The sequence below is a fragment of the Camarhynchus parvulus genome, chromosome 3 (genome assembly GCF_901933205.1).
Source record: "Camarhynchus parvulus chromosome 3, STF_HiC, whole genome shotgun sequence".
Classification (NCBI taxonomy): domain Eukaryota; kingdom Metazoa; phylum Chordata; class Aves; order Passeriformes; family Thraupidae; genus Camarhynchus; species Camarhynchus parvulus.
This window is the reverse complement of record NC_044573.1, coordinates 86,173,135-86,200,391: the sequence shown is the minus strand read 5'-3', so window position 1 is coordinate 86,200,391 and position 27,257 is coordinate 86,173,135. Positions and strand designations below refer to the sequence as shown.

Here is a 27,257-nt window from a genome sequence, read left to right as displayed (position 1 = left end):
TGCACCCTAAAAGGCTTTTCTAAATCACAATTTTGCAAAATCGGACTCTCCTTGTATAAGGAAAAATCAGACAAAAATGTTTATTTCCAGAGATTTACAGGTTATTGAAAAATATCTGGCTGATAATCAAAGGATCAAAATGTCTGAGTCACAGGGATGGGATTTATATGCAGCACATACAAAAGCTCCTGAAAATCCTAAAATCTGATCTCCAAATTACATGAGGCAAAAACAGGAGATGGAAGTCATGAATAATTTTCGGAGTTAGTAGAAAGTCCTTAGATTATACAGACAGAGCAGTAGGATTAAGATTTGCTTTCTAAACAATTATCCAAATTTATCCTAGGACATTTGCTAGTGGGCTATACTAGCCATTTACAGAATCAACAAAAATATACACATAACATTTCCTGTTTTGTAACATTCTTTTTGTTAAAAAAATAAGGAGCCGTATTACATTAATAGGTACTTGAAGCCATGCATTTATTTCCATATAAATTCATTTTATTTTAGTCAAGCAATTATTTAAATAACTTGTCTATCCTTTTAAAGTAAGAATCAAAATATTTTGCCCTAAACTGAGGAGTACCAGTACTCCCATTACTCTCATATTTGAAAGTGAATAATATTATACCTCTGTTTTGCAGACAGAACTTTTAGGAGAATATATTGCCTAACATTCACAAATGTAAGACATTTAAATGAAGAAAAGAATGAATGGAATTCCTTTCACACAATTATAGCACTATAATTAAAGACAGAATATATATTAATCATTTCCTTTAAAACAAAAAAGGAACTTTGAAATCCCACAGGTCATTAAGTTGGCAACTCATTAAAAACAAGACATTTCCCATGCAGCAGCACAAGTGTACTCCTTAGTTTCACAGAATCCAGTCCTGTAAAACTAAAGTTAGATTCATGAGGAAAAAATAAGTCAGTGGAAGTCATGAATACAGTTAAATTTCCATCCTTCTGTTGTAATAAGCATATAGGTGTATGAACAGATAATTTCCAAAATGTTTCATCAGTCAGTGCCAGCACAGAAGATTCATAAATTCATATAACTTGGCTTTGAAAATATACAGAAGCAAATATTAGCAGATCACATGATATCCCATTTGCAGCTGAAGGGATACATTTTCAATATTACCTTGTGATTTTTAACTTTCTGTCACTGCAAGAGATATTGTAATCAAATTCTGGCCTGAGCAATTTACCAGAAACCTTACCCAGAAAATCTTTTCTCATGGGAACTTGTTTAGGGAATCTCCAAAGTCCTAATTATTTCGATACAGAAAGCCTCTGTGGTTAAACTACCTACAAGAAAATTGTAATGATGGTTAATGTATCATTGGCCAAATCCCAGGTGCAGTCAGGAAGGCATTTCTGCTTGTTCATAGGATTGCAGGAATTTATGTCAGTGATGGCCTTTTCTCGGAAGTGTTTGGCATTGGTCACAGACAACAATGGTGAATTGAACTACATGGTAACTGAGTTATTCTGGGGCTTTTTCCTTGCAGGCAATTCTACAGAGGCAATAATTTTAAGTAGGGTTTAATTAGAAGTACTGTGACATGTTTTGATTGTATTCACACTGGGTGAGGAATGTCCCTTTTCCCCTGTTGGGCTGAAGCTCTGAGTGCCTGGCTCAGTAGGGAAGGGGCTGTGGGAAGTGATGGCATTTGCTGTAGTTCAGTTATTATTAGTGCTACCCTGCCAGGGACACTGTGAGCTGGCTGGCAATGACATGGTGGCCAGAGCAAACCGACTGAAGAACTGAGGTCACAGCAACCCTTCCAGGGGCTGTGGAGTTGAGAGATCACCATGTCAGCTGCCTGCTCTCCTCAGGGCTCACCTCACCTCCCTGTCCTGTCTACCCCATCCAGCAGGTTCAAAGGACTTTGCAGCTCCAGGGCAGCACACCTCCCTCCTACGCAACCTTTCATGGAGACTTTCTCACTGCCAGGGTGAGGATTAATGCACTCTGAAGCAATATAAACCTCCAAGAAATTGTATTGATTTTCCCCACCTAATTTTCAGTGGCAGGCTTGCCATTCAGGAAAATGGATACTCATTCATCTCATTAATTGCAGTGTGTAGAGACTCTCATCTTTGTCCTTCACAGTCTAATGCTGAGGATTCTGATCATGCTTTTCTTATGGGGCAATTTCACAATATAAGCTGGGTATGGAGCAGGCCCTTTCCCCACAGCCCTGTGCTCACACACTGCTTCCCTGAGCTGGGATTTAGATGTGACCACAAGTCGATCAAGCAGATGATTCCACAGAAGATTAACCCGTTGAAACAAGAAACAAAGGTCAATCATTCTCCCAAATCAGCAAGCTGATCTAGCTCCATGTGCCCATACTGGATTGGGTCCCTGCAGAGGGGGTGGTGGGCCCTCCCTTTTTTGGCAGCAGTCAGCCATCACACCGACTTGGTATGTCTCACTCCTCTGGCTGATGCTTTCCTTTGAAGATGCAAGAAGTTCAGGTTCCTTCCCACTTGCTGAGGATTTTCCACAGAGGCTGATGTCCATGTTCCCATTTTACCGAAATTATCAGCAGGAGCCCCGTTGCTGCTAACAGGAGAGGATTTGAGTTCTCAGCATTTCTTACAACAAAGATGGGTATGGAAGAAGCAACTGACCTTTGTCCCTTGGAGTCTGAAACAGAAGAGAATGAAATGTGACAGAAGCAACTACAAATTAAACTCAGTTTTAAAAGTAGCCTATGAAATTTCTGGGATTTCACCTTGACTATATTAGATGATGAGATTTTTGACAGTGGCCCTGCTGAAATTCATGGAAATTCTCCTTGTATTGAGGGAGGTTTGTATTCTGTCAATTTGCAGCCACCCAGATACATTTTCTTTGCTCCCTTTTGCCAGTTTTAGTTTGCTTTTTGCATTCAAACAAGGATTTCTTTTTCTCTAAACATTGCTTTTCCTGCCTTAGGAACATTGCCAAACTTGTGCCCTTTTTAATTCTTTGCAGCTAGGCTGGAGCTGTTAATTCATTATATTTAAATAACATTTCAGCTTGATAATTTAACTTTTTCCTATCTCAGCTTACTGCCACATTCAGCTATGTAGTAGATCTCACCTAGAATAGTGTTAAGGCTTGAACCTTGAACCAAGCCCTTGTAGCATATTGCTTCTGTTTGGAAAATATGCATTTGGCTTTGGGGTTCTGTAAGAGCTTGCTCTGTGCCAAATGGGAGCAGCATTTTGAGTTTAATCCATTAGAGTGAATTGCATTATATCCTACATAGATAGGGACCTGCAGAAGAAAAACGCTGCACAGAAGGGAGAGGAATGAAATTGCCAGTTCAGAGGCTGTGGCTCATACTATCACTATTCAAATGAATGTTTACTAGTAAAGGAGCTCCACTTGAAAAACAAGATTGGAAAGAGAAGAAACTGGGCCAAGGAGCATGAGTGCTTACAGAATACTTTGTGACAATAAGATAGAAGCTGTAAAAGTTTTTTTTCCTTTGACTTCACAGAAACTCCTGGGATTATCCTGCATAACTTCAAGTGCACTGTACTTTATTTCTTTACCTTTGTTTGGGCTTATGTTCCTACTGTCATAACAGCAGAATCATTTTACTGGTCTGCTGGTGTAGGCATCTCAATTCTCATTCAAAAATACCCTGAACGAGAGTACATGCTGGCCACTACATAGAGAGGTCAGGCTTGTCTTTATATAGAGATAATCTGTGATGTGTAGAGCATTTCTAAGTAGACTATAGAGCACCGAATGACTGTATGACTTGGGGTTTTTTTTAGTTGATCAGCTGTGATACAAAGGTTTGCTATATTCCCACATTCTGTCTGCAATGGGTTTGAGAAAAAGGAATATCCAGTCCCCTCCCCAATGTGAAACTACCGAAGTCTTCGAAGATGTTGTGAGAGGTGGCTGTGCAGAGAGCTCTCTTTCCCTGTGCACAGTCAGATCTTCTCTGTGATGAGGAATTTTCCATTATCTCAACAGCCTCTTTATCTGGACCAACTAAAATTCAGTCACTTTAAAGAGGAGGTATTTTTGAAGTGAGCCATACTTCATTTAGTGTACAAGAATATAAGTGGGTGCAGAGTTTGCATACCATGTAACAAATCTGTGAACAGGCTGTGATAATAATCTTGTGGAAACTTTGGCTTTTTAAAAGAAATCAGCATTTTGGTATTGCATATATCACGGATAATTTGCATTAATTTTGTACACAAATTTGCTACTGCATGGATACAAATTTAAAGCTATTTTGATTTAAAGTGTCAAAAGAAAGTAAATATGAATTCTTGCAAACATCTCAGTTTGTTTTCATGTGTGCTAATGTTTTCATGTGTGCTACTGTGCCCTTATTATTAGGAATAACACACTATACACCTTATACTGTGGAGGTTCTCTGAGTTCCTGGAGTTCTATGAGGTTAGGACTTTCTCTTCTCATGGACCTTGTTTACAGAAAGTCATTGCCATCTAATATTAGGAACTCAACATCCCTGCCAGTTCCTGGGCTGAATTTAAAAATGTTTGTTTTGAAACTGGTCTTTCATTACTGCTCATCTAGTTTTCTGTAGACATGAAGCCATGCATAAAATCATCTCATCAAACTTCTCCGTACCTTAAAAAGATGTAATGGCATAAAGTAATTTTCTGTTTTTATATTTTTCACATGAACATTTTTCTGGGCTACATAGAATAAATGGTCTCGGTCTGTCAACTGAGCTGTCCTACTCTCGGCACTTCCTAAATTTCTGTGTGAAGCCATTCCCTGTAGCTGTGTCTTGCAAATACCTGTTCATTAGGAGGTAACTGATCTAGTGCCCCTGAGCAAATAATTTATCATCTTCTGTAGTGATAAATTCCAGTCTTTTCTGATCATCAGCTTCAAATATCTTCACATCATGGGTAAAATAGATATTGGACATTCTAGAGCTTTTAAAGTGAAAGCAGCGTGGTAGTTTCAGGTGAAATAAAAAAGGCAAGATAGAGGAAATTAAGAACTGAATGGCAGAACATAATTTAGGTCAGTCTTTCCCCCATTCTTGTCATCAGGCTTCCAGTACCGAACTCGTTTCAGAGCGAGCGAGCTCCGGGCCGAAGCGGGAATTCCGTTCTCTGCCGCCGCCGCGGGTGGGCGGCAGGGGGCGCCATTCCCGGCCCGTTCCCGGCCCATCCCGGCGCATTCCCGGCCCATTCCCGCCGGCCCCGGGACCGGCGGCTCCGAGCGGGGGCCGCTGTAGCCCGTGGGGATGCGGGGCGAAGGGCCGTGTCCTGCTCCGGGCTTTAAAGCAGCGCCCGCCGAGCCCGCACGTCCCGCACGTCAGCGCGGCCGAGCCCCTCCGTGCGCGGCGCGGGAGCAGCAGCCCCGCGTCCCGGGGGCTGAGCGGGCACGGACCGACCACATTCGCCCCGCCGGGGGCATCACGGACATGAGCTCCTGGCGAAGGACGCCTGACCCTTCCCTGACGCGAAATCAGCCCCAGAGCTGCTGTAGCTCCGTCTTGCTAAACTCTCCTAATATACATACTTTCTGAGCTGTGATCTAGCATTATTCCCAGGGGTTCTCCAAGAAAGGAAGTGGAGAATGTTCTTTTCAAAAGCATGAAGTGGGAAAATGTTTAGAACTATTTATAGCTGCACTTAGGCTGTGGAAATCCCAGACATTATAAACTATTTATAGTTCTTCTCTGGGTTAAAAGGGTGAAATAAGAAATCTTATTGAAAAAGTTGCATATGCTTCTTATCCATCAGTTAGATTAAAAGAGACTTCTGAGCGCGGGATGGGGCTGGCTGAGATTGATGAAAACTAGGAGGAATCAAAGATGAGGTGGAAACACCAATGCAGAGAAACACACACCCCATGTTGTGGAAACAGGAAGGGCCCTGTGGCACCTCTGGACTCAGCCCAGGTGGTAGGGACATGCAGGCTCACTCTTTAGCTGTGGCTGCTGACAGTAAGTTAGAGTCTTCCATTGCCACAGGCTTCCCCATCCTGCCTGGTAGGGGAATTCCTGCATTAGGGGAATTCTCTTGGAGCTGCTGTCTCTGCCTGCTTTGGTGTGTCCAATCTCATTATGCTTTGAATCCTAGGAGTCTGTGCATGAGCCTTTTCTTCAGTGAGCTCACTCAGGCATTGGGAGGCAGCAGGTTTCATCAGGGGCATTATTTTGTACGTTCTGGCCGTGCTGCCTCAGCAGCTCCAGCAGCTGGGGTTGCCTCCATGCAGATGGTGGTGGTGGGCTGGGCTGCAGGGATGATTCCTTGGGCTGGCTGGGGCTTCCCGGCCTCACAGCACCTTTGTGACTGACAACATTAAAAAAATAAACCATCTCTAAAGCTTTTCCTGTTTTTGTCAGAATTGTCTGGACCAAGCCTGAATTTGCTAAATGCAGTTAAAGAACTCCATAGAAATATCTCTTTACTGACAGTTGAACAAAACTAGCAGATGCAAACTGACCAAAAATGTCCTGTATAACATGAGAAAAATGCTGAAATGCAGCTCATTAGAACAGAAATATCATATCAATACTGTTAATGTAACTAATTTAAGGGGAAGCTTTTCTTACTGTAATCTGCATAATGTCAGACATGAAATCCCAATGATGTTTGCTCCCCACTACTGTGCTTCTCTGATGAAGTGTGCAAAACCAACACTTGGTTTTGAAATTCCCCAAACCAAACATCATAAAGCATTATTATTATTATTATTATTTTAAAGATTATCCTATCATCCAACACTTTTTGCTCTGCCTGACTAGAGAATCTTTCAATTAGTATCACTGATAGATGGATTATTTCAAGTATTGAAAGAAGTATTTTAGTATCTTCAGAAAAAACTCACTTTTCTTTGAATAGTGGATTTAAATGTCTCATTTCAAAGAAGAGGGTTCTATTATTTTTGCTCTAAGCTGTGCTTCTCTTCGGCCCTGCCTAATGCTGAAATTTGTGCCAGTATCTTTAAAGCTTGTATTGTTTGCTGTTTGCCGTGACTTTAGGGTCAGCAAAGAGCTGCTGTGTGGTGATGCCACTAATGAGGTAGGCAGTAACTTCTTACATAACATGGGTTTTTGTTTGTTAGTGCTTTTATTGGTCCTTCCAGCCTTTTGGACAAGCATTTGTGGGTGTCTAGATTGCCCTACCTTCTGCCTGCAATCTCTGTGAATAGAAACATGGGGTGTACAAACAAACATGCACAAACTACCTGCTTGTTCTTCTGTTATCTTACCCTGCTTTCCCCAGCTTGGCTAGATTTCTGTAGTGACCCACAATGGATCATACTAAAAGGTTTCTTGGCGTAAAAATAACCTTGGGAGTAAGGTATCCTTTTCTCCCCCCTCCTCCCTCTTCAGGTATAACAGGTTTTGTAGATGACACTGCAATTACATGCTGAGGAGCACACAGAATAACTCCCCCAGGTCACTCCACAGTCTTCCCTGTTGAAAGAAGAAAGCTCTAGAGCTCAACTTCGTGCACTCATGCCTTTACTACCCTTCATGGTATGAGGGGCTGATGACCAAACCTGAGGTAAAATTGGTTTGACAAAGCCAAACTCCAATTTAGGAGTGAGTTGAGTTGAAGATCTAATTGGTCCCAACTGGCATTTTGATAACCCCATAAATCATTTTATTAACACTGCCATGATTTTCTCAATGGTTCAGCAGCATCCCACAGGAAAAAAAACCCAAACAAACCAAAAAAGAAATGTCAACCCAAACCAAACCTCCAGACTTCAAAGGTTGCAAACAAACTTCTGTTTTAACAGACAGACTTACCAGATGGCATCCTTTATTGGCAGTAGTACAGCCATTTACAGCCTTGTTAGCAGCCACATGTACATTACTCAAGAGTTTTCTATGACAATCCTGGATGTTTCTAAAGGGTATTTTCAAAATTTATTTATCTTATTGCAGTGTGCCTCCCTTCTTTGAAATCACAAATTCATCAAGAGCTGAGGTCATTTTCTTTCCCTAAAAGAAAAAAAAATGTTTTACAGCAAAATCTTTTAAAAAACCCAAACCAAAACAGGATGTAAAATAAATAGCATCATTTGTCCATAAACCAGCAGACTGTTCTGCAGGAGCAGTGTATAGACAGGGCCTGTGCTGATTCATTTCTAATGTAGCCCTTTATATTGAGGAGATCACAGGGCAGTGATGAAGAACCTCTGACCCTCTGTGGTACAGCAGAAATAAAGTATGGAAATAAAGCTTCTCTCTGAATTTCCTAACTTGTAAAACGTAGCTATCAGTTTTCAGGTATTCAGTTAGCTGAATTATGGGCAATGATACTGGCACAGAAATCACTCGTGAAGAGGCAGATATTAATACTTTCCTTGTGCAGGTCATGCAAAAGAGCACAGCTCTGCAAGTTAAAAACAAACATTGCTTCTAGGTACCCAGAGTTTATTAGGTCTGTAAATATGGCTGGATTCGGTGGCTCATTGTACAGATTATCTCGATATCAAACCCACAGCAAAGCAGTGTTTTACGTCACTGACTACCAGTAATAGCAATGCAGAAGCAGAGGTGTTGAGTTTAAATGTCAGCCATGACCTGAAGCTCTCAGCATTTTCCCACACTCGATTTGCAACATCCAGTTTTCCTGAGAGACCCCTGTATTTGTACTTTCCTTGTATAACTTGGGATTGGACATTTGTACAGCTTTTTTTTCGCTGTGTTGGGAGCTGGAAATCTATCTTACGAATATTTTGTCTTACTAGGGACTAAAGTAGCAATTTTCTTAATGAATTGCTGCTTATACAGAGCCCAGATACTAAGACAGAAATGAAAGATAAGACCACTGATATGAGTAAATTGTATTAGTTACAATTAGTTACACAACAGAGCACTTGTTCCTACTTTGAAAAAAGCAAAGATTTTCTTACCTCAGTAACTGTAGTTAGTTCTGTCAAAAATACAAAAGCAAAAAGTTACCAAGTTGAAATCAAGTATGCTTTTGGTTATTTATTGATAAGTTCGCACTTTTAAACTATTCTTTAATTCATTGGAAAGAATTCTGATATTATTTTAGATATAAACAGTACTGGAATACAAGACAGAGGATTGGCAGCTGTACTGGGAGTCCTTGTAAGTGAGCAAGCTCTCCCACTCACTGCATGCCACAAACAAATGGCATCTGTGCCAGGAAAGTGGGCAGAGCTGACCACTTTGCTACTCATTTCCTATGGTTATGTACCCATTTCATAGTCTGGTCCATGAAAAGAGACAGGTTTGTGCTATTGACACTGGAAGCATAGTCTTTCAGCAGTGTAGGGAGAACATAAAAAGAAAGAAGACACCCCTTATTTGGTGCAGTAGTGGTGGGGCCACAAAGCCGGATTGTTAAGATTTTTTGGATGCAGACTTCCACCTGTAGGGTTGGAAACTGATGGTTAATTAGGATGGGCAAGATTAAGATTCAACCTACACTGTTTCAGGTTGTGACTATGACAGCCACAACTGGAGCTATAGCAGACTTTGGTGCCATTAGTTTCCTTGAACTGTCACAGCCACAGATGCAACACACATCTTCTCTGCTGCCCTGACTGATGTCGTGGGCCATTGTCAGATGTTGTCTCTCTGCAGTACTGCAAACCACTGTAGATCATCATACCCATCTCTTCCAGCTGGTTTTGGAAGGTACAGAGTGTCTTGTATTACTGCCTGGCAGCAAAAAGGCCAGGAAGCACCTGGAATTGGTGCCATCAAGTCACCATGCCATTCAGCAAGATTGTCCAGCCTCCAACAATTCCTACCTCAGTTGTTTTTAAATCCATATAAACTTTTAAGATCCACTAAGTTCCACAGCTTGATTCTATGTGGTGTGAAGAGTAACACTGCCCTCTCAGCCATCTCTTTGGAAGGCAGGGGATTCCCCAGTTTATGCAATCATTTCTCACACAGAGGACACTTTGTAGGTTTGACTTTGCTTTTTGAACCTTCTCAAAATGTTCTGTATCTGTTTAGACACAAGGGAGAACAGAACTGAATACTTGTGTGCTCGGAAATGCAAAGGAAGATGCTGCTAGTTTTGGATTACTTTTGGATTACCTAGGCCTTTAGCTCTCTAACTTTGGCATGGGACAAAACTTCCTGAGATACAAACCTCTCTTCATTCATGATGTGATCTCCTGGAAAACTTCCGTTGGATATTCAGACAATCTTTATTAGGAGTCTTTGTGCTCCTGCTGTCTTTGTGCCTACCTACACTCTTAACTCAGATGCTCTATATTGCATAGATAGCAAATTTAGTGGTATGAGTAACCCTTATAAAGGTATACAGAGAACTGAAGGCCTGGGTACAAGGCCCTTGTTAACCTGGGCAGATCCAGGCTCAGATCTCCCATGGGTGCTGTAGCTTCATAGTTTGTGTATATCTCACTGCCTTTGGTCTAGGTATGCAAAAGATTCCAAATGGGGAGGCAGAAGAGGAGATGTTTCTGTAACAGAAGGGCTGTGATACTGTGCAAGACAGTATAGCTTAGAGACTATGGGTTTCTGTCTCTTATATAACACTCTTAAAATGTAATATATATGAAATATCGCTGACATCAAGGAAAAAGAGAAGACAAGAAAGCACAGAAGGAGAAGATGCTGGATAAAATCAGGGCAAAGTGAATCTCAAGCTCTATAACTTCAAATTCTTTTATTTGCAGCTAAGTCCTATAATAGCTTCTATATGGGTCATCAAAATATGTTCAGCATCCCTGCACTTAAGGACATTCTTCTCTTCATCAAGTAGGATACTGAGTGTAGCTGGGAATAAAATAACAGTGTTGATTCCCAGACTCTAGAACTCTGCTTTTAGCGTCAATTTTTTATTCAAGCCTGTGTTGCCTGGGCAATGTCAGGGGAAATATAAATCCTCTTCTGTAGGAGGAAATGCTCTTCCTCCAACTTCTAAAATTCTTATCTTTGTGTACAGCTGAAATATGATGAAGCATGTGTCCAAAAAAGTGAATTCCCAAGTCAGCATTTGAAGTGGGTGTGAATTTAAGGTTACTCAGAAATATTCAGTCATCGGTGGGGAGGAGGAGGAGCACCAGATTTCTTTAAGTGTACATTAAAAGTGGCAAAGGGACCAGCCAGGCTCTTCACAGAGGTCAAGTATCTGCAAGCTTTTAGCAGGGTTCCCAAGTGTCTTGATTTTCATACGAATTGACACATTAGGCTGTAATCAGAGCCGGCCCATATTTGTTGATTTCTTGAACTAAAACCTTCGCCTTCCCCACAAATGTTAAGATCAAAAAACTTGGGTTTGCTCAACTTAATCTTTAAAAAGTATAATGCAGAATTTTGAACATTGGTTTAGTTTTGTCCACAATATGTTTCACAGAACATTTAAAGTCATGACAATTTCCATACTGCATGCATAAAAATCATCTTGGATTTAGGCTTATCTCTAGATCCATGGGACTACTTACTTAGTAAAACTTCCCCTGGACAAATTTCAGTTTGAGCGAATGATCTGGAATGCTTCACTCCAGAGCAGAAAATCTGGAAAACGTTTCTTCTTTACCTCTCCCCATACTTGTATCCAAGTCTAACTTGTATCCAAGTCTAACTTGTATCCAAGAAGTAAAAATGTAATTTAGAGATGAGATCATCTCAATAGCTTCGCAGTCATGAAGCTATCTTCTTCTCTGATTTTTAAAGTGTATTTCTTTAATTATTTGAAGTTTTGAAAAAGCTGGGTCTTAAGAGAGATCTATATACTGCAAACAGTAACCACTTGCTGAAGAGTTTCCAAGTTTCAGCTTCAGCTGCCATGACTGTCACATGCACATGTCACATCAATAATATTGTGAAACTGCCTGCCCTCACACACTCCCTCCTAAAGACCTGGATTTCTCTGTTAAAAGCCCTGAGTGTATAGTTCCATAAAATCTGTGGTGAAGAGAGAAAAACAAATCCCAAGCAAAGCCTAAACCTGCCTGGACTGGTGGTACCAATCTTTCACGAACTCACATGTAGCTGCACCTTTTTTTTTTCCCTTTAAATAAATCTCTAAAACAATGTGAATGACATTGTGGGCACCGATAAATCCCCTTGGAAAATAAACATCCCATGGCAGTTTTGTCTCTAGTCACAGCTCAGGTGCCTTCCAGACAGCAGAAACTACAAGGCAAACATCACAAGCCGGCACGGAAGAGGTCGCGGGAAGGTTCAGCCAGTGTGAGCTCGAGGTTCCCAGAGTGAGGAAGGTGAGTGAAGAAGGTGAGGACGTGCTGGCAGCCTGGGAGGGCTGTGCCACAAATCACTCTCTGAAGGATGTTCAAGGAAACGTGCAGTCGGGCATCACACCTGGCTGCTACTTAACACCTCAGTGTGCACAGCAGCCTGAGCCACTCCTGGGTGATCAGAGGTTGGTTCACATCTGTATCAACAGAAGGAAATCCCTGCCTTGTGAGGTCCCAGCAAAAGCTCTCAGCACACACCTGTGCTGATAACAGTGGTTATTTTTTTACCACTGGCAGTTTTTAGCCACCCTGTTATCAGCTGCTGTAGTACAGGCGATACTCCTCCAGAGCCTGTCATGCAAAGAGCTAATTTTGAAATAAAGCAATAAAAGGAGATCAGAAATAAGACCCTGTTTATTGCAATAAGTCCACAGACATTTGGTTTTATTTTATGAGAGCTGTCATTAAAGATGACTGCTGGCACAGACAGAGGCTTGTTAATACTTTTCAGTGTGAGCAAATATTTAAGGTTTTTTTTGTTGTTGTGGGTTTCTTTGGAGGAAAAAATAATTAGCTTAATCAGTTTTCTAGATATTCTTACTGGTATACCTCAACTTTAAGCTTTGTGTTAGAAACACTGCTCCACACAGCCACAGTTACTGCCCAGAAAGACTAATTTAGAGCACCTTTGCCTCACAGTCCCTAAGGTTTCACCAAAAAAAAAAAAAGTGTGTGTGTGTGCTGGCAGCTTCCTAGCACTGAATGTGCTGGTAACACTTTAGCACATAATGCAGTTGAGTCCTAGATTACATTCTATATAGATCAATTAATATAACACAAGTTTATTTTAGGGGAACTATTAACAGATGATCAAGTGATGCAATAGTTTTTATTACTTATTTTTATTTAAAAAGGAACAATCTCCAAAAAGCTGACAATAGTTGAATCAAGAAGATATCCAGAAACATAAAACAAGCTCAAAAAAACCTGTAGTTTAGTAAGTCAATACCAGATGGTTCATATACTGGGATCACTGTGAATATTTAGAGATTTTTTTACTGTATTGATATACTTACCACAAATGCAGTTACAATCTAAAACGGATTACAAAAACAGAGAAAGGAGAAAATATGTAAGATCCACCTACCTCACTGGCATTCTTCCTTCAAATACATCCTTAGCCAATCTTACATTATTAGTCACTGAAACTAAGAAAGTTTTTTAGATCCTAAGCTATTTTTAATGGATATATGGTTTGAAGAGGACACCAATTTTGCTGCCATTCTGACACAGCTTAAGCAACACATTCTTCAAGGCCATGCCTGTGTTTGCCCTCAGTGTTTGTGTATTTGCCAATGTGAGTCCCAACTAAATTATGCAGTGTGGTAAAAGCTCTTCTTATCTCTGGAAGAGGAAGGATTGGAGGGATATCAGCGGTCTGTGCACCCAACTGGTACCACCTATAGCACCAATGAAAGTAAAATGAGTTAAAATGTGCCAGGAGTTAAACTACATTTACAAATTAGCTTAGCTAATGTGAATCTCACAGAGGAATAATGCTTATTTTGACTTTCCAATATATTTTGGTTTAAACATATTCTTAATTAAATTAAGCTATCTTAGAAAGACCTTTAATTGTACTAATGGGATTGAGCTAGAGAGCCTTTAGCAGGGGAGCAGGAGCTCTCTGAGGAGACACAGGAGCTATGCTGAGTCATTTCAACAAATGAATGGCAAAGTATTCTTGCAGGATGAAAAAGGTAAGGTTAAGACAACTTCTCCTAAAAAAAAAAAAAAAAGGCACGCAATAGAGGAAATTAATAAAAGTTAAGTAGATCTTCCCAAGAAGGAGGTCCAGTACCTATTTGCAGAGCCCATGGCCATGCTGTGGCAGGATGTTCACTGACCACTGCAGGTTGGAAAGATCTCAGAACTCAAAGCTACTCATGAATCACTGATGCTTCTTGGTGCTGGGTGTACTCTTAGAAAGCAATCAGTCAGGGTGGACAGCAGTCCTGTTGCCCAGAATGTGAGACCAGAATTTGGAATTCAGTTTCTTGCTGGTTGTATCTGCCTGTCTACTAGAAATTCTGCAGGAAGAGCCGGTAGACAGGGATTTCCATCAACCATAGAATTTAAGGTGGAATTATCTAAATTGGCAGATTGTGTTGTTGGAAACCTTTTAGTTTAGAAAAAAAGGATATTAGACTTTTCACTGTCAAGTCTTTACATGTGTGACTAATAAAGACCAACAAGATGATCCAAGAATTTACAACTTAAATAGCTGAGACTAATCTTAAGAAGATTTATGAGAAAGCTGATTTGGAGTGCTATATTCTATAAATTAATAGTGACAGATTTTTATGGGTAGTACACTTAGGAAATTACTAAAAAATAAAACCAGGAGGTTGTTAAAGTCAGAGTTAAGCAGTATAATTCAAACAAATGATTCTGTTATTTACTGGCAACCATATGTTCACATGCCACAACCTATATAAATATTTTTATTTTACTATATAATATTGGCAACTGCCTTCTTAATAAGGGGGCTCATAAGGTCAAGGCTGAAGAGTGATAATATGTTACCAGTGCTCTGCACTGAATAGGTAAATAGTTTTGATGATAAACTGTTCAATTTGTAGACAGACATGATTAGAAATTTTGTATCAAACATAACAGTTTTTATATCAAACATACTTTTCCTACTTTTCCATTTCCACTGTTAAAAATTTGCATATCAGAAAACTAAGCAAGAAAAAGACCTCAGCAAATTAGATTTTATAGTTTACATACCAAATCCAGCTATGTAACACTTGAAAATGAGGTCTTAACCTTTTGAGTTACAGGTGCTTAGCATTTCAGAAAATAAAATTAGTTTTATTTTCCATAGAAGAATCACAATGTGAAGCTTTTCCATTATAAGTATATTTAACATTTTACAGATCAACTATACAAATGCAATTTGTACCTGAAACAGTCGGTCACCTACAGATACTGCTGAACTTGTTTTGAAGAAAAATATTGTATAATCCTTGTTTACAGAACTTTTATATTCAAATCTCTTCCAAAGCCCAAGAATTAGAACAATGCAATAGAATGGCAATGTTAAAATAACATAAAAATCAATTATTATATTTTGATTTTTCATAATATTAACTCAAAATAATATTTTTATACAGAGTTTGCATTTTCTTATGCTGATGGAACTCTGATGGGAACACTGAGTTTGGAAGGTGCGAGTTATGAGCTGCCTTTAAATTACTTGATAACATTACTCTCTGTCATGCTACATCATTTTGATGTATGGTACTTATTTGGTACTTGGAAATCTTTTAAAGGAGCTTGTACATTTATAGATCAACAGGTGATATGCTACATGCTTTACATATAAACCTCACTTTGTGCCTGCTAAAAACAAATCTACAGATTAAAGAGGAATTTAATATGTAAGACATTTGCATGCATTTTGCAAGCATACCTAAAGGATTTCATAGCATGTTCCCTTTTCAACATATTTTAGCATTTGAAAGATGTTCTGTCTAAATGCATTTAACTCAGTCTGTAACTGTGGTTTCAGCCTAGGTGTAAGGTAAACACATTTTGAGATTCAATTAAAAGCATTGAAATAAAACAATACCTTAACTACACATCTGAGCATACTTACTGAGTTTCACTTATTTTTGAAAACTCAGTTTAGAAGTGCAAATTTATGCCAGCAGGTATGAGTTGAGCACCATGGGCAACCTTATCCTTTAACCAAAGAAATATATCTAGCAATGATCATGGAGGTGTGGCAACATGGCCCTTCAGGTGTGTGCAGAGGCACTTGGACTTGAAAAGCCAACAGGATTCCTGTGTCTGGCTGGGATCACAGCTCCTGCTGACTGCACCAGACCCAGCTCAGGCACACTCATCCACGCTGAGTGCACATCTTTTAACTTCACTGCAACATGACCAACCTTGCTTGAAGACTAGAAAATTCCACTCCCTCCCAGTGAACAGTGATTCCTTCAGCTTTTAGTTCCAAAGGTCTTCAAGAAATAAACAAAAGGAAGATGACTTTTACTAGGGAAATACTTTATTTCAAAACCTAAAAATTTCACAAGATGAACACTTGCACAAATATTAAAAATATAGAAATTGTTCCTCCGTATTTATAAGTCTGTGACTTGCATTTTCTTTGGAATTTCCTTCACAGCTTATTTTTTTGTTGAATCCGAGTTAGGCGTGTTTCCTTACAACCATATGGAAACTCTTGAGTTAGCTCACATCTGAAAAATGTAGTTTTCCATAGGACATATTGTATACTGAGTGATTGAATCTAAAATAAATTAAAAAAAACAGGATTATTAAAAATAAAATACAAAAGAAACAGATGATAAAGCAACAATGTGCTTCAGAGCAGTTTCTGTTATAAAGCAGTTTGGTGGAGCTAAGAACCCAGAGAGAGAAAAATAAATGTGAACAGTCAAATGGTAATAGTACAAGCACTTACCATTTACTTAAGTTTTAAAAGGGTGCTGCATTACTTAGTTATGTTCTTTTTGTTCCAGTCAACCTTGAGTGAATTAATTGGCAGCTGGTACTAATAGCAGAAAGCAGATAGCCACAAACCAACTGAATTGCAACAGCTGAGTGTGAAAGACTAGAAACACCTTCAGATCTGATTTATTTATTTAAGACAGCAATTTATAGGTGACACTGTTCATACTATTATGTACACAGTTGCTGAGAATGGGGCAGAGCTTCAAAACTCTGTATAATTCCTTTAAACCATCATATAGAAATACTTTTTTCTGAGATTAGATGATTCATCAAAATGAACTAAAACCCATTAACTGGAGTGTGACCATGCCTCGTGAGCAGGATGTAGTGATTAGAAATCAGACTGCAAAAATGAACTGAGAAATCTGTAAATGGCACAAAAAATGTAGAGTCTTTTTTGTTAGCAGCTGGCTATGCAATTCCTTCAGTCTACTGATGGGCTGAAGGTGGCCTGTGCAGTTGCAGGGAGCTCATGAGACCTGGGATAAGGCAGACCCCCATGAAATCAGTAGAAGAGTGGGACACACGAATCACAAACTGCTTTAGATCATTGCATTTATCCATCTGGAGCACTACTATTGGAAACTTTTGTGTTCAATTTACTCTTATTTTTAGTCCTGCATAAACCTCTGGTTTCATTACCTGCTCACTTTTTTTTTGCTCTCTAAGTCTTCCTGGAGAAACTGGAGAAAGGTACAAGAAACAATGCCACCTTCTTATGTCTCCCTTGTCAATCTTCACAATTTTATACTTTAAGTAAGTATGACATTAAATGTGCATTTAGATGATAATTTTTCCCTTATGGCTCACTTTTCCTTTCTTCTTTAATGGTATTTTCATTCAGGTTTTAAGTCATTATGATCTGACAGTATTTGAGGTCAAGAGATTAGGACTTGCTTGGCTACTCTCGTATAGCATCAACTCCTGTGGTACATTTATTGCTAGGGTATGAGCGAGACACTTTCTAGAGAAGTTCGACAGAGCATATGACATAAAGCTTTTTTTTTCTAAACAAGATCCCTTTTTGGGAAATACTCTTGCTGAAAATAGAGTCTGTCAGAATAGGTGGCAAATGAGTTGGAAAAATGATAGACTAAGAACTCAGAAACTTAACAGCAGGTGTTAAAAAGAAACTTTTTGTAAATAAAATGCAGACTGCAAAAATTGTCTTTCATACAACACATCATTCAGGAAAATTTATCAGAGGGTGCCAGTCACCATATCATACAAAAGATACACTTGAAAATATTTGTATGATATTTGTTCTAGGAAAAATTAAAATGGTGAGTATCAGGACCACCATAAAGCCCTCTTAGCTGTAAGAGAAAGATCTCATCATAGAGACAACTTTCCTGAAAATCTAGCTGTAGCAGTTGGTTCCATTTTCTTCCCTTCATAACCTCAGTTTAGTGAAATATTTTTGATAAGTTTTAAAATACACATTCTGCAATATTTTTTATAAGTTGAAATTTGGTGTCTTACCTAATATCCATTTTTCTGATAAAGATATTATTTCCTGGTACTTCTTTCCTGGTTTTTTTCCTATACAGATTTTTGCCTGACGTAAGGCTTTACATATTTTCCCTCCTGCCAGCTGTATAAGTTCAATTAGCTTTTTGCAGGGTGGCTGACTGGTAGGAGATACAAACATGACAGGCTGGTTTGAAAAGAGATTCTGTTGGTATTTTCCTGTTGATAGATGACGCTGAAGCCTGCAGATCTGTATTTGAGGAAACAAGAAAATTAATTAACCAGTGTGCTACATTTCCACTCAAAATACAATTCTTGTTTTTCATAATTCAGAAAAAAAAAAGAAATATATTAGTATGAACTTTACTTTTTCTAGTGTATCAGAAATTATTGGGTAAAATATACAAAGGATTTTCTCTACTTGATCAATACAATTCCCAAGCCAGATTTTGAGATTATTTTATATTTATGAAAATATTTTATTTAATTTTTATATGACATTTTACCTATGAAACTTCTTAAAGCACTTGACAATATTATTTTTCACCATAGTCTTACATTCTTACATTTATAACACTTGCTATGACACAGAAATCTTAAAAGGATATTATAAATTATTATAGTCTTGCAGCACAAATACAAACTGTGATAGTCTTTATAATATATAATACTTGTTGGTTTGTATTGAGGAGTTTAGAAACATATCTAACTCTGAGTTTAAACTACTTTAGGACCTCTTTTTCTCTCCTGTGCTCCACAGAAACAAACTATATTTTTGCTCAGATGTATGAAGTACCACAAAAGTACCAGCACTCAGAGTGAAACAATTAGTGTAAACCCTTTTGTGTCCACAAAACCAAAATAAGTTCTCTGTAAATGCTGTGCAGCTTGTAACATTTGATCATTATAGCAAAAACCTGCTTGATCTATATAAGGCAAATTTTATGCTCAGTATATACCAGGCAGAAAAGTGTTGCAGCAATTAAAGCCATTTCCTTTAGCTGTAATATGCATAAAAGCAGTGCATACAGCAAGTGGATACAGCATGGTATGCAAAATTAAGTTTTCATATCAAAATTAAAAAAAAAAGATCATATTTCTTAGTGTGAGGCTGCTGTTGACCTGCCAGAGCAATGTAGATTACAGCTCTGATTTTCTATCATTATTCAAAGTCTGGAAAATTTATAATGAGACTGGAGTTAATTGCAGGATGAGAACAAAAAGAAATGTTTCATATTATGTGATGCTTGGCATTTTTTATACAGATAACATGAACATGGAGTAAAGGTCGTTTTTCATATATCTGGTTTGTTAGACATCTGAATATGAAACTGTAGCATGTGAGGTGGTGAAACTGGAACAGTGGAAAAATTAGCTGTTGAGTGGATTCCTTCCACTCAACACACAAACATGCTGGGAAACTATAGGCACTTAAGAATCTAATGTGATAATGTATGTGCTTGGCAAACGTGCAGCCACTGTAAGAATCTCCACCTGATTTGCAGGGGTTTATAAAGCCAAGTGGTTCCATGGCATGTTCACAGATAAAAGTCCAAGCGAATTGCCCTAGCACTTCTGATCAATGAGCTGGAGGAAGATTCTGCAAAGCCTGAAACCCATGGTAACTTGAGGCTTCAGCTCAGTGGCTCTGTCACTGGCCTCTGCTGTTCTGGGACATGTCAATCCATGTCAACCTGAATTTTGAGATCTCCTCCATCAATAAATAATTCAGCTTTCTCAGATTGTTAATTCCTTGGTTGCTCTCCTGAGAATAAAATTAGGTTGATTCTTTGCTTTCTGAATTCACTAAGGTATAAGGACAGTGACTGCTATGGATGAAGCAGACAAAGAAGACTCAATCAGAACCCAAGAAATACCCTATATTTTCTATTCCTTCATAAACTGAGGTTTAGGAATGGCATAGCACACCTAATCCTGTATCACAGCTGCTAAGTAATTTTGTTGATCACAGTATCATTGCAGTTATATTGCAAACTTTGGAGGACCCAAACTTATTGAATATATCTGATGGCCCTTCCTGCACCCGATGCCTTGCACTCTGGATTTGGACTCAGTGGAGTATTGCCTACCTCCATCTGAGCAGAACACTCTTCTAGGAGTGCCTGTCTGCTGGGCATCTTGGTGTCAACAAAACCTGAAAATTAATAATTGTACTGTTTTAATACATGGGATCAGATTTGGGATTCTCTAAGAGTACCATTTGTGATGGGTCTTGTGAGATTTAGAGGACATGATTCCTGTCTTAAAAGGAGATTGGTCAGGAACAAAAGCCACTTTGCAATCTGTGATGTACAGAGCAGTGTGATTTTGGTATTACTAGGATTGCAATCATTAATCTTCATTTAAAAAATGTGCTCTTGTGAAACTATGAAAGTGCTTGTTGTAAGCACTTTCAACAAATTCAAGTATGCACTATAGTGAAAAACAACAACCTTTCTGTATCAACCTCATAACGGCCTCATGACAGATGCAATGCCATCTTAGCTCATCTGACACAGAGCTCTTTGGAATTATTGGCACAAATCAGATGCAACTGATAGAAAAAAATACAATTCCAAAGAGGATATAGCGCTAGTTTATCTACAATAGATTAGATTTAACTAAAAAAGACAAAACTCACACTGGTTTTGTCAACCTGAAACCCTAAGATTTTAAAGATAAAAATTATTAGAATCGATAAGTTTTTATCTTAAGAAGGCAGTAGGACTTGTGTTAGATAGAAGACACCAAATATAAATTGTTGCAATCTGCTATTTCCTGCATATTTTAGGGAATATTATTTAAAAGGGCTAATTGTATTCCTGCTTCCTAAAAAATTTCCCCTGAAAGGATTTATTTGCTGCCATTGTAATGAAAACTTATTTATATAATACATCATCCTATAGAAACAGCTGTTGGATGAAATTAATATTAAAGCAAATGTGTACATAGCTAATCATAAAATCGGGAAACCCAAATTTTAAGGACCTAACTGCACTCACCTCAGCTCATGTGCACAATTAACATGCTTTATTTATGCATTCAGTATATAGTAGCATCACCCAGAGGAAGGAAATGTTGCTGTGCTATAGAGAGGCTTTTCTTAAACTGTGCTTACAATTCCATCTGGGTTCATTGCCAGTGCATTTGAGAGGAGGACAGGCTAAGAACACAGCACATCCCAGTGGCAGCATCAAAGGAAGGGTTCAACATGGACTGTCACCTCTGCATTTCCTTTGTCTGGAGCAGCACCACCACATTCCCAATCAGCTGTGCCTGGATTTGCTCAAGCACGCTGGATCCCCTCACAGGCCACAGAGAGGCAAAAAATCCCAGCGTTTACATTCAGAGTTCAGAGAGGAGTCTGGAAGGTTGGAAGGTTAACTTTGCCTGCTGGCCCACTGGCCTGGAAGCTGCACTGCTGGCCAGCTGCTGAAGGGCAGCCAGCTGACCACACAGGCTTTGGCAGGGGGACCAGAGGGCACAATCAAGCTCTTAGCCCTGAATTGACTCAGCTGCCTTTGCAACATCAAAGCCTTTGCAACACTCCAGGGGTGCTCCCAGTCCTTTGAAACCATACCCATTTCATGCAAACTTTTACAAATAAAGAAATAATTTCTTAGCAGAGACCAAGCCTGGGAAAATATCAGATCCCAAAAGCAACTATTTCCACAAATTGTGGATCTATAAGTCAGTAGTTATGGTTGCAGTTGTGTTAGCACTGATTTTCATTTCCAATTGTGTTCTTTAGCAGATGAACACTAAAACAAAGTGTTATTGACCCATCTATTTAATCTTTCTGGTAAAGACTCTAACCATGAACCTCATACTTTCACTAGCTGGCTGAATGGCAGGAAGACACCTTTTATATGAATACTTTTCTCACAAATGTACCATTAATGTAGTTGTTTGTTTGAACCTAAGTTTTCAATGGAAAAAAAAATACTGCTGACAGAGGTAAAACTTAAGGAGAATGTATTACAAATAAATAAAGTCTTTCTTTGCTATAAAGTAAAAAAATCACAAAAACCTTCACCAACTATTGTCCCACCTGTGACTCATTTTCAATTCCCCCAAGCCAAAAGAGCATATAATATAAAAAGTCCTAAACTTTGTAGTTTTGTCTAGGACTGTATGAGAATACCTCCTGCTGGGCAAGGTGCCAGAACCAACACAAAACTCCATAGGAGACAGCTATCAAGTGCTACAAAGGTATTATCTCTGAATAATACCTGAATTCTTGTAACATGTAGGAAAATAAATATTTTGAATGCACATTGAAATTTTTAAGCAATGAAACAGATAATTTCCTATATATAGCACTCAATTTTCAGTGTCCAATTTTCAGAAAATAGCACATGAAGAAATGTGCAGTCTGAATTGCTATTAGAATAATAATATTTCACAAAAAATGAAATTAATAGTATGGTTATGATTTATTAAAATTAATAAAAATTGTATTTGTAGCCTAGAATTGATAATGTGAAGTACAGTATACTTTAAAAATATACATAATGTAGCCATCTTTAATGATTAGACATGTCTGAAAATTTGTGCATGCACTGTACAATCAATGTATGCATTATTAATCTTCATTCTTAATTTCAATTATTGACTAAACATTAATAAATCTAAAAAAAACCCTTATGATTTATTTTATAATTAATATTCAAGCAATTAATATAGTATTTATGAGAACATGGAAAGCTGTAATGTCTTGGTTATTGTTACTTGCAAAAATAATTAATATATTCTACTAAATACAAACAGCAAAAAATAAAATTGCAGACGCAAGTTTTAAGAGAGAAGATTGTATATTTTATGGTTTATATCTATCCAAAGACTAAGTACTATTTCATTTGAAATTGATGATCAAAATTTATTTATTGCTCCTTTTCAGTAAAAAGAGAACTGACTGTTGAAGTGTTAATGATTAGTTTACTATTCTGCAAATATTAAATGACAAAACCCCTACAAAATGGATGAACACCAAACCCCACAAGCTTTATGCTTTGATAATGTACAAATTTAACAATAAGAGACAAATAAAATAGCATATTAATTTAATATAGTTTACTGATGTTGCTGGGGAAACATTAAGCTCTAAGATTTTTATATTCACATTATTTCAGTATGGATCAATATACTGTCTAAGTAATGTTTACATTTTCGGTTGCTATAATTCTTTATGAAGCCCTTGTGAGGAACAAAATCAAAATTATATTCCTGTTAGGCATCATTAAACTTGCATGGTGATATGCATTTTCAGAGTGTCATTTAGTAAAAATTTAAAAGAAAAGCACATATGTGGAGCCCCACATACATAGAGATCAAGGGCTTACATCCACACAAGTGAGCCATCAGCCTGCTTCTGATGAAAAGGAAGATATTGCAGTATGCAGACCTCTGAAAGTACAGTTATCCTGCAGTGAGGAATTTGCAGAATCTGCAGGACCCTACAGGGATCAAGGAATGATTCATGTTAACAATGCAGTACTGCTGCAAGACAAAGAAGAAATGCTTTCTTTTTCATCTTTCTAAATATCGGGTTTAATAGGATAGAAGCAACTAATCAAATAGCAGCTCTATTTTTGTAGGAAAAACATGTGCCATACATTTTTAACTGAAATTAAAAGCTTATCATTTTAGTTTGTTGGGTTTTTTAAATTATTTTAGCACTTGGCTGAGTTTTTTAACATGTTGGGAATACTAAAATTCAAATAGTATTCACTAAAAGCTTTAAAAATTACATTGAAATGCTGCACTAGATAAATAAATTGGTGATGTCTGGCATGAAAAAAACATGTTAGGACCTGGAAACAACCTCCTTCAGCAAGCAGTTTCACAAAAAAAAAATAGATCCTCAGCTTTCAAGAATGTTGTGTCAGTTAATGGAACACAACACTGATGCAGGACCCCAACTGGTTCTGGATGTACTGCCATCCTTTCATCTCATCAGCACCCAGAACCTCATTCCACTCTTGGGCATGACATTGCTAGTGATGTTTTTCATTCTCAGAGCAAAACTCAACTTGCAACATTCATGCAATATAAATTAATTACAAACATGGTGTCTTTATCTCTGACTGTTTATTGAAACAATGCTTCCTCATTGGTTGTTGATATCCTTCGGCTAAAACAGAAGCTCACTGTCTGTCAAGACTTCAGACAGTCAGAAGTGAGAACATTTTGAATGCTTGATAAGGCTACACTAGCCCCCAGCACACCCACACACACACGGAGATTGTGTACAGGCAAACAGGCCATAGGCTTCTGCAGTAGAAAACCCAGTGTTCTGAGCCAGGAGCCAGAGGTGGAAGAGGATAGAGTAGAATATCTGGTCTAGAAAAAAGAAAGTTTCAATGTCTGGTCTTGGAAAATAAAAAGGAAAATAAAAGGAGAAATGGCATACAGTTAAAACTGTATTATCTGAAAAATTATTCAAAACATTTTCTTCCCCTCCTCTGAGACTCCTTCGCATAAGTTTCCTGGCCAAGGCAAGGGCAAAAGCAAGAACACTTGAATCCAGACAATTCAGCTGATATTGTTTCTTTCTATTGCATTTTGGCAGACAACCGTGCTTCTCTCAAATCCCACAGACTGATAAGAAAAGTTAATTTCACCAATTTATACTCTGAAAGCCTGAGTCCCACTGGGAATACTGTATGAAAATGTTTGGCAAATAAATCTACTGTTTGGCGGATATTCAAAATTATACTGGAAGATGTCTGAACCATTTTTTTCCGGCATATCAAATTTTTGCAGGAAAAGAAAAAATAACTTATTTTTAGTTTAATTTCCTTGTTTTCCAGAGATAGAACTATTTTTAAAAACTACATAATTCAATGTAATCAACTATAGATTAATAAAAAACAAATCAGGGTAAAGCATTGTCTTTTCCCTTTTGAGAATAACTATGACTTGCAAATCAAGGAGCTGTATTACCAATATACATATGATTTAAAAACACTCTGATAAGATTGTAGGATAGGGTCACTTTACTATAACTACTTGCTTAGAACTTCAAACATATTCTGAAATAAATATATTTGCATTTGGTTTCAATACAAACAAATATTTTTGAAATTAAAAAGTCCTTTAATTACAAATTTGCTGACTAAGAAAAGATTTTTCAGGACTAGAAATTTAAACCTTTCTTCCAAAATACCTCAAAACTTGTCCTTCCACTTCATCTTATTTCAAGAGAATTCAAGTGACTACAAGGCAGTGATAAGAATGCAAACTGCAATTGGAAATTTATAACAAAATTCTGCAAATTATAATTGGGAAGGGTTTTCCTCACCAGAATATCAATAAAGCAGCCCTGTTCCATGCCCCATGCCAAAGTGGTGTATGAGTGTGGCACACACACCTCTGAGCCCTGCACCACAGGGACACCATGAGGGTTACATGTACTACATGTGACAAGTCCCCAAGAATCCCTGTAAAATTTAAAGACAGAAATCTTCCACCTCCATATACAATCTAGTCCAATGCTTATCTTCTCGCACAGTTAGAAAGATTTCCTTAATTATATAACCTAAATTGCCTCTGATGTATTTTCAGCCCTTTATTTCTTGTCCTAGTGCCAAGGAACATGGAGAACAATTTCTTCTTTTCCTCTTTGCAAAAACCTTTAAATATTTGAAGGCAGTTATCATGTCTCCACTCAGCTGTCTCTAGACTAAACAAACACAGTTCTTTCAGTCTTTGCACTGGGGTCATATTTTGTAGACCTCTGATAGTTTTGTTACTCTCCCCTGGATTTTTGCCAATGGATCCCACATCTTTCCTGAAGTGTAGTGCCCAAAACTAGACATGGTATTCCAGCTCAGGCCCCACCACTGCTCTCTGCACACTGCAAACAATTCACGTGTTTTATGCTTAGCATTCCTGTTAACACATCCTTGAATGCCTGCTTCTCTTATCGGAGTATGACAGAGGTTACATATATTGGTTCAGATCCTCTAAAATGTTGAGTTGCTCTTTGGGCAGAACTATTGCATTGCCACTCTGCAGGGGATTATTTCTCTGCCTTTGCAGTTGTCTTTACTGAACTCCATCATACTTACTTCTGACCATTTCTTCTATCTGTCAAGGTTAATTCCAGTCTGTTGTAGCTTAGCCCTGGTGGCAGCTAAGCGCCACAGAGCCACTTGCTTCCCCGTTCTGTGGGATGGTGGGAGGGAGGAAATTCACAAGGGTGAAAGTGAGAAAACTCATGAGGTGAGATGAAGACAGTTTAGTAATTAAAGAACTGACAGAGTGAATCTCCAGTTCTACTAACTTTAGGTTATGATTAATCAGACTTTATAGCCTGGTAGCTTAGGAAAAGCCTAGATAACAAATACAGTATATGGATGGAACAGTTGTACATTTTATGCCAATGGTTCCCACATGTGCTGGTGTGGTGGCTTCATTATGTTTATGACAAAGAACTCATGTGATCATTTATGGATCTTCTGCGCAGGAGATCTAAGTGAGCAATGTTGAATCTACCATTTTATATCTGGTATTATTGGTAGGACTCTCCACCTAACACAGTTTGTAGATGCATGGAAGTCCATATGTCTCAAAAACACAAAGCAAGCAAAATAAGAGCAGAAAGTTTCTTCCCTTAATTCAACTGACAGTTGAACAAAGGCAGTTGAGACCATATGCAAACCAGGACAATCCTAACCTCCAAATAATTTGATTTAGACAACCAGCCATGACTTTAAAAGTTATGTAATATATAGATGTTCCTGTTTTTCCTCACAGCTGACAAAGACCTGTTCTTGATGGATCTATCCCCACAGGACCTTTGGTGAAAAGATACTTATATTTTTACTGGTCTAGTTTAATGCAATTTTGAAATGAATCTGTTAGTCATTCCCATGGAGTGTACTTTTAGTTCCCACTGTGGAGCACCCATCAGGGCACACTGTACTCCATTTGGATGGAATACACTCAGAAGATGGGCTCAGTTCAGGGGGCAGGCTGGAATGAGCCCAGAGCCCGAAGTGTGAGTGGTGTGCACAGTGCTCTCACCACTTACTCCTCACACACTCTGCAG

General features: G+C 38.3%; 1 protein-coding gene across 1 annotated transcript in view; it reads right to left on the bottom strand.

Moving 5' to 3' along the window:
- Nucleotides 1-16,179: 16,179 nt before the first annotated feature.
- The window catches only part of MCPH1 (microcephalin 1), a 120,688-nt gene continuing 109,610 nt past the window's right edge, over nt 16,180-27,257 (bottom strand). Inside the window, exons 13-14 of the mRNA XM_030944464.1 lie at nt 18,215-18,452; nt 16,180-16,508 (exon numbers count right to left, since the gene is read on the bottom strand). Of these exons, the coding sequence (XP_030800324.1) occupies nt 16,453-16,508; nt 18,215-18,452 (294 nt within the window). The 3' untranslated portion in view covers nt 16,180-16,452. The remainder of the gene's footprint in view (nt 16,509-18,214; nt 18,453-27,257) is intronic.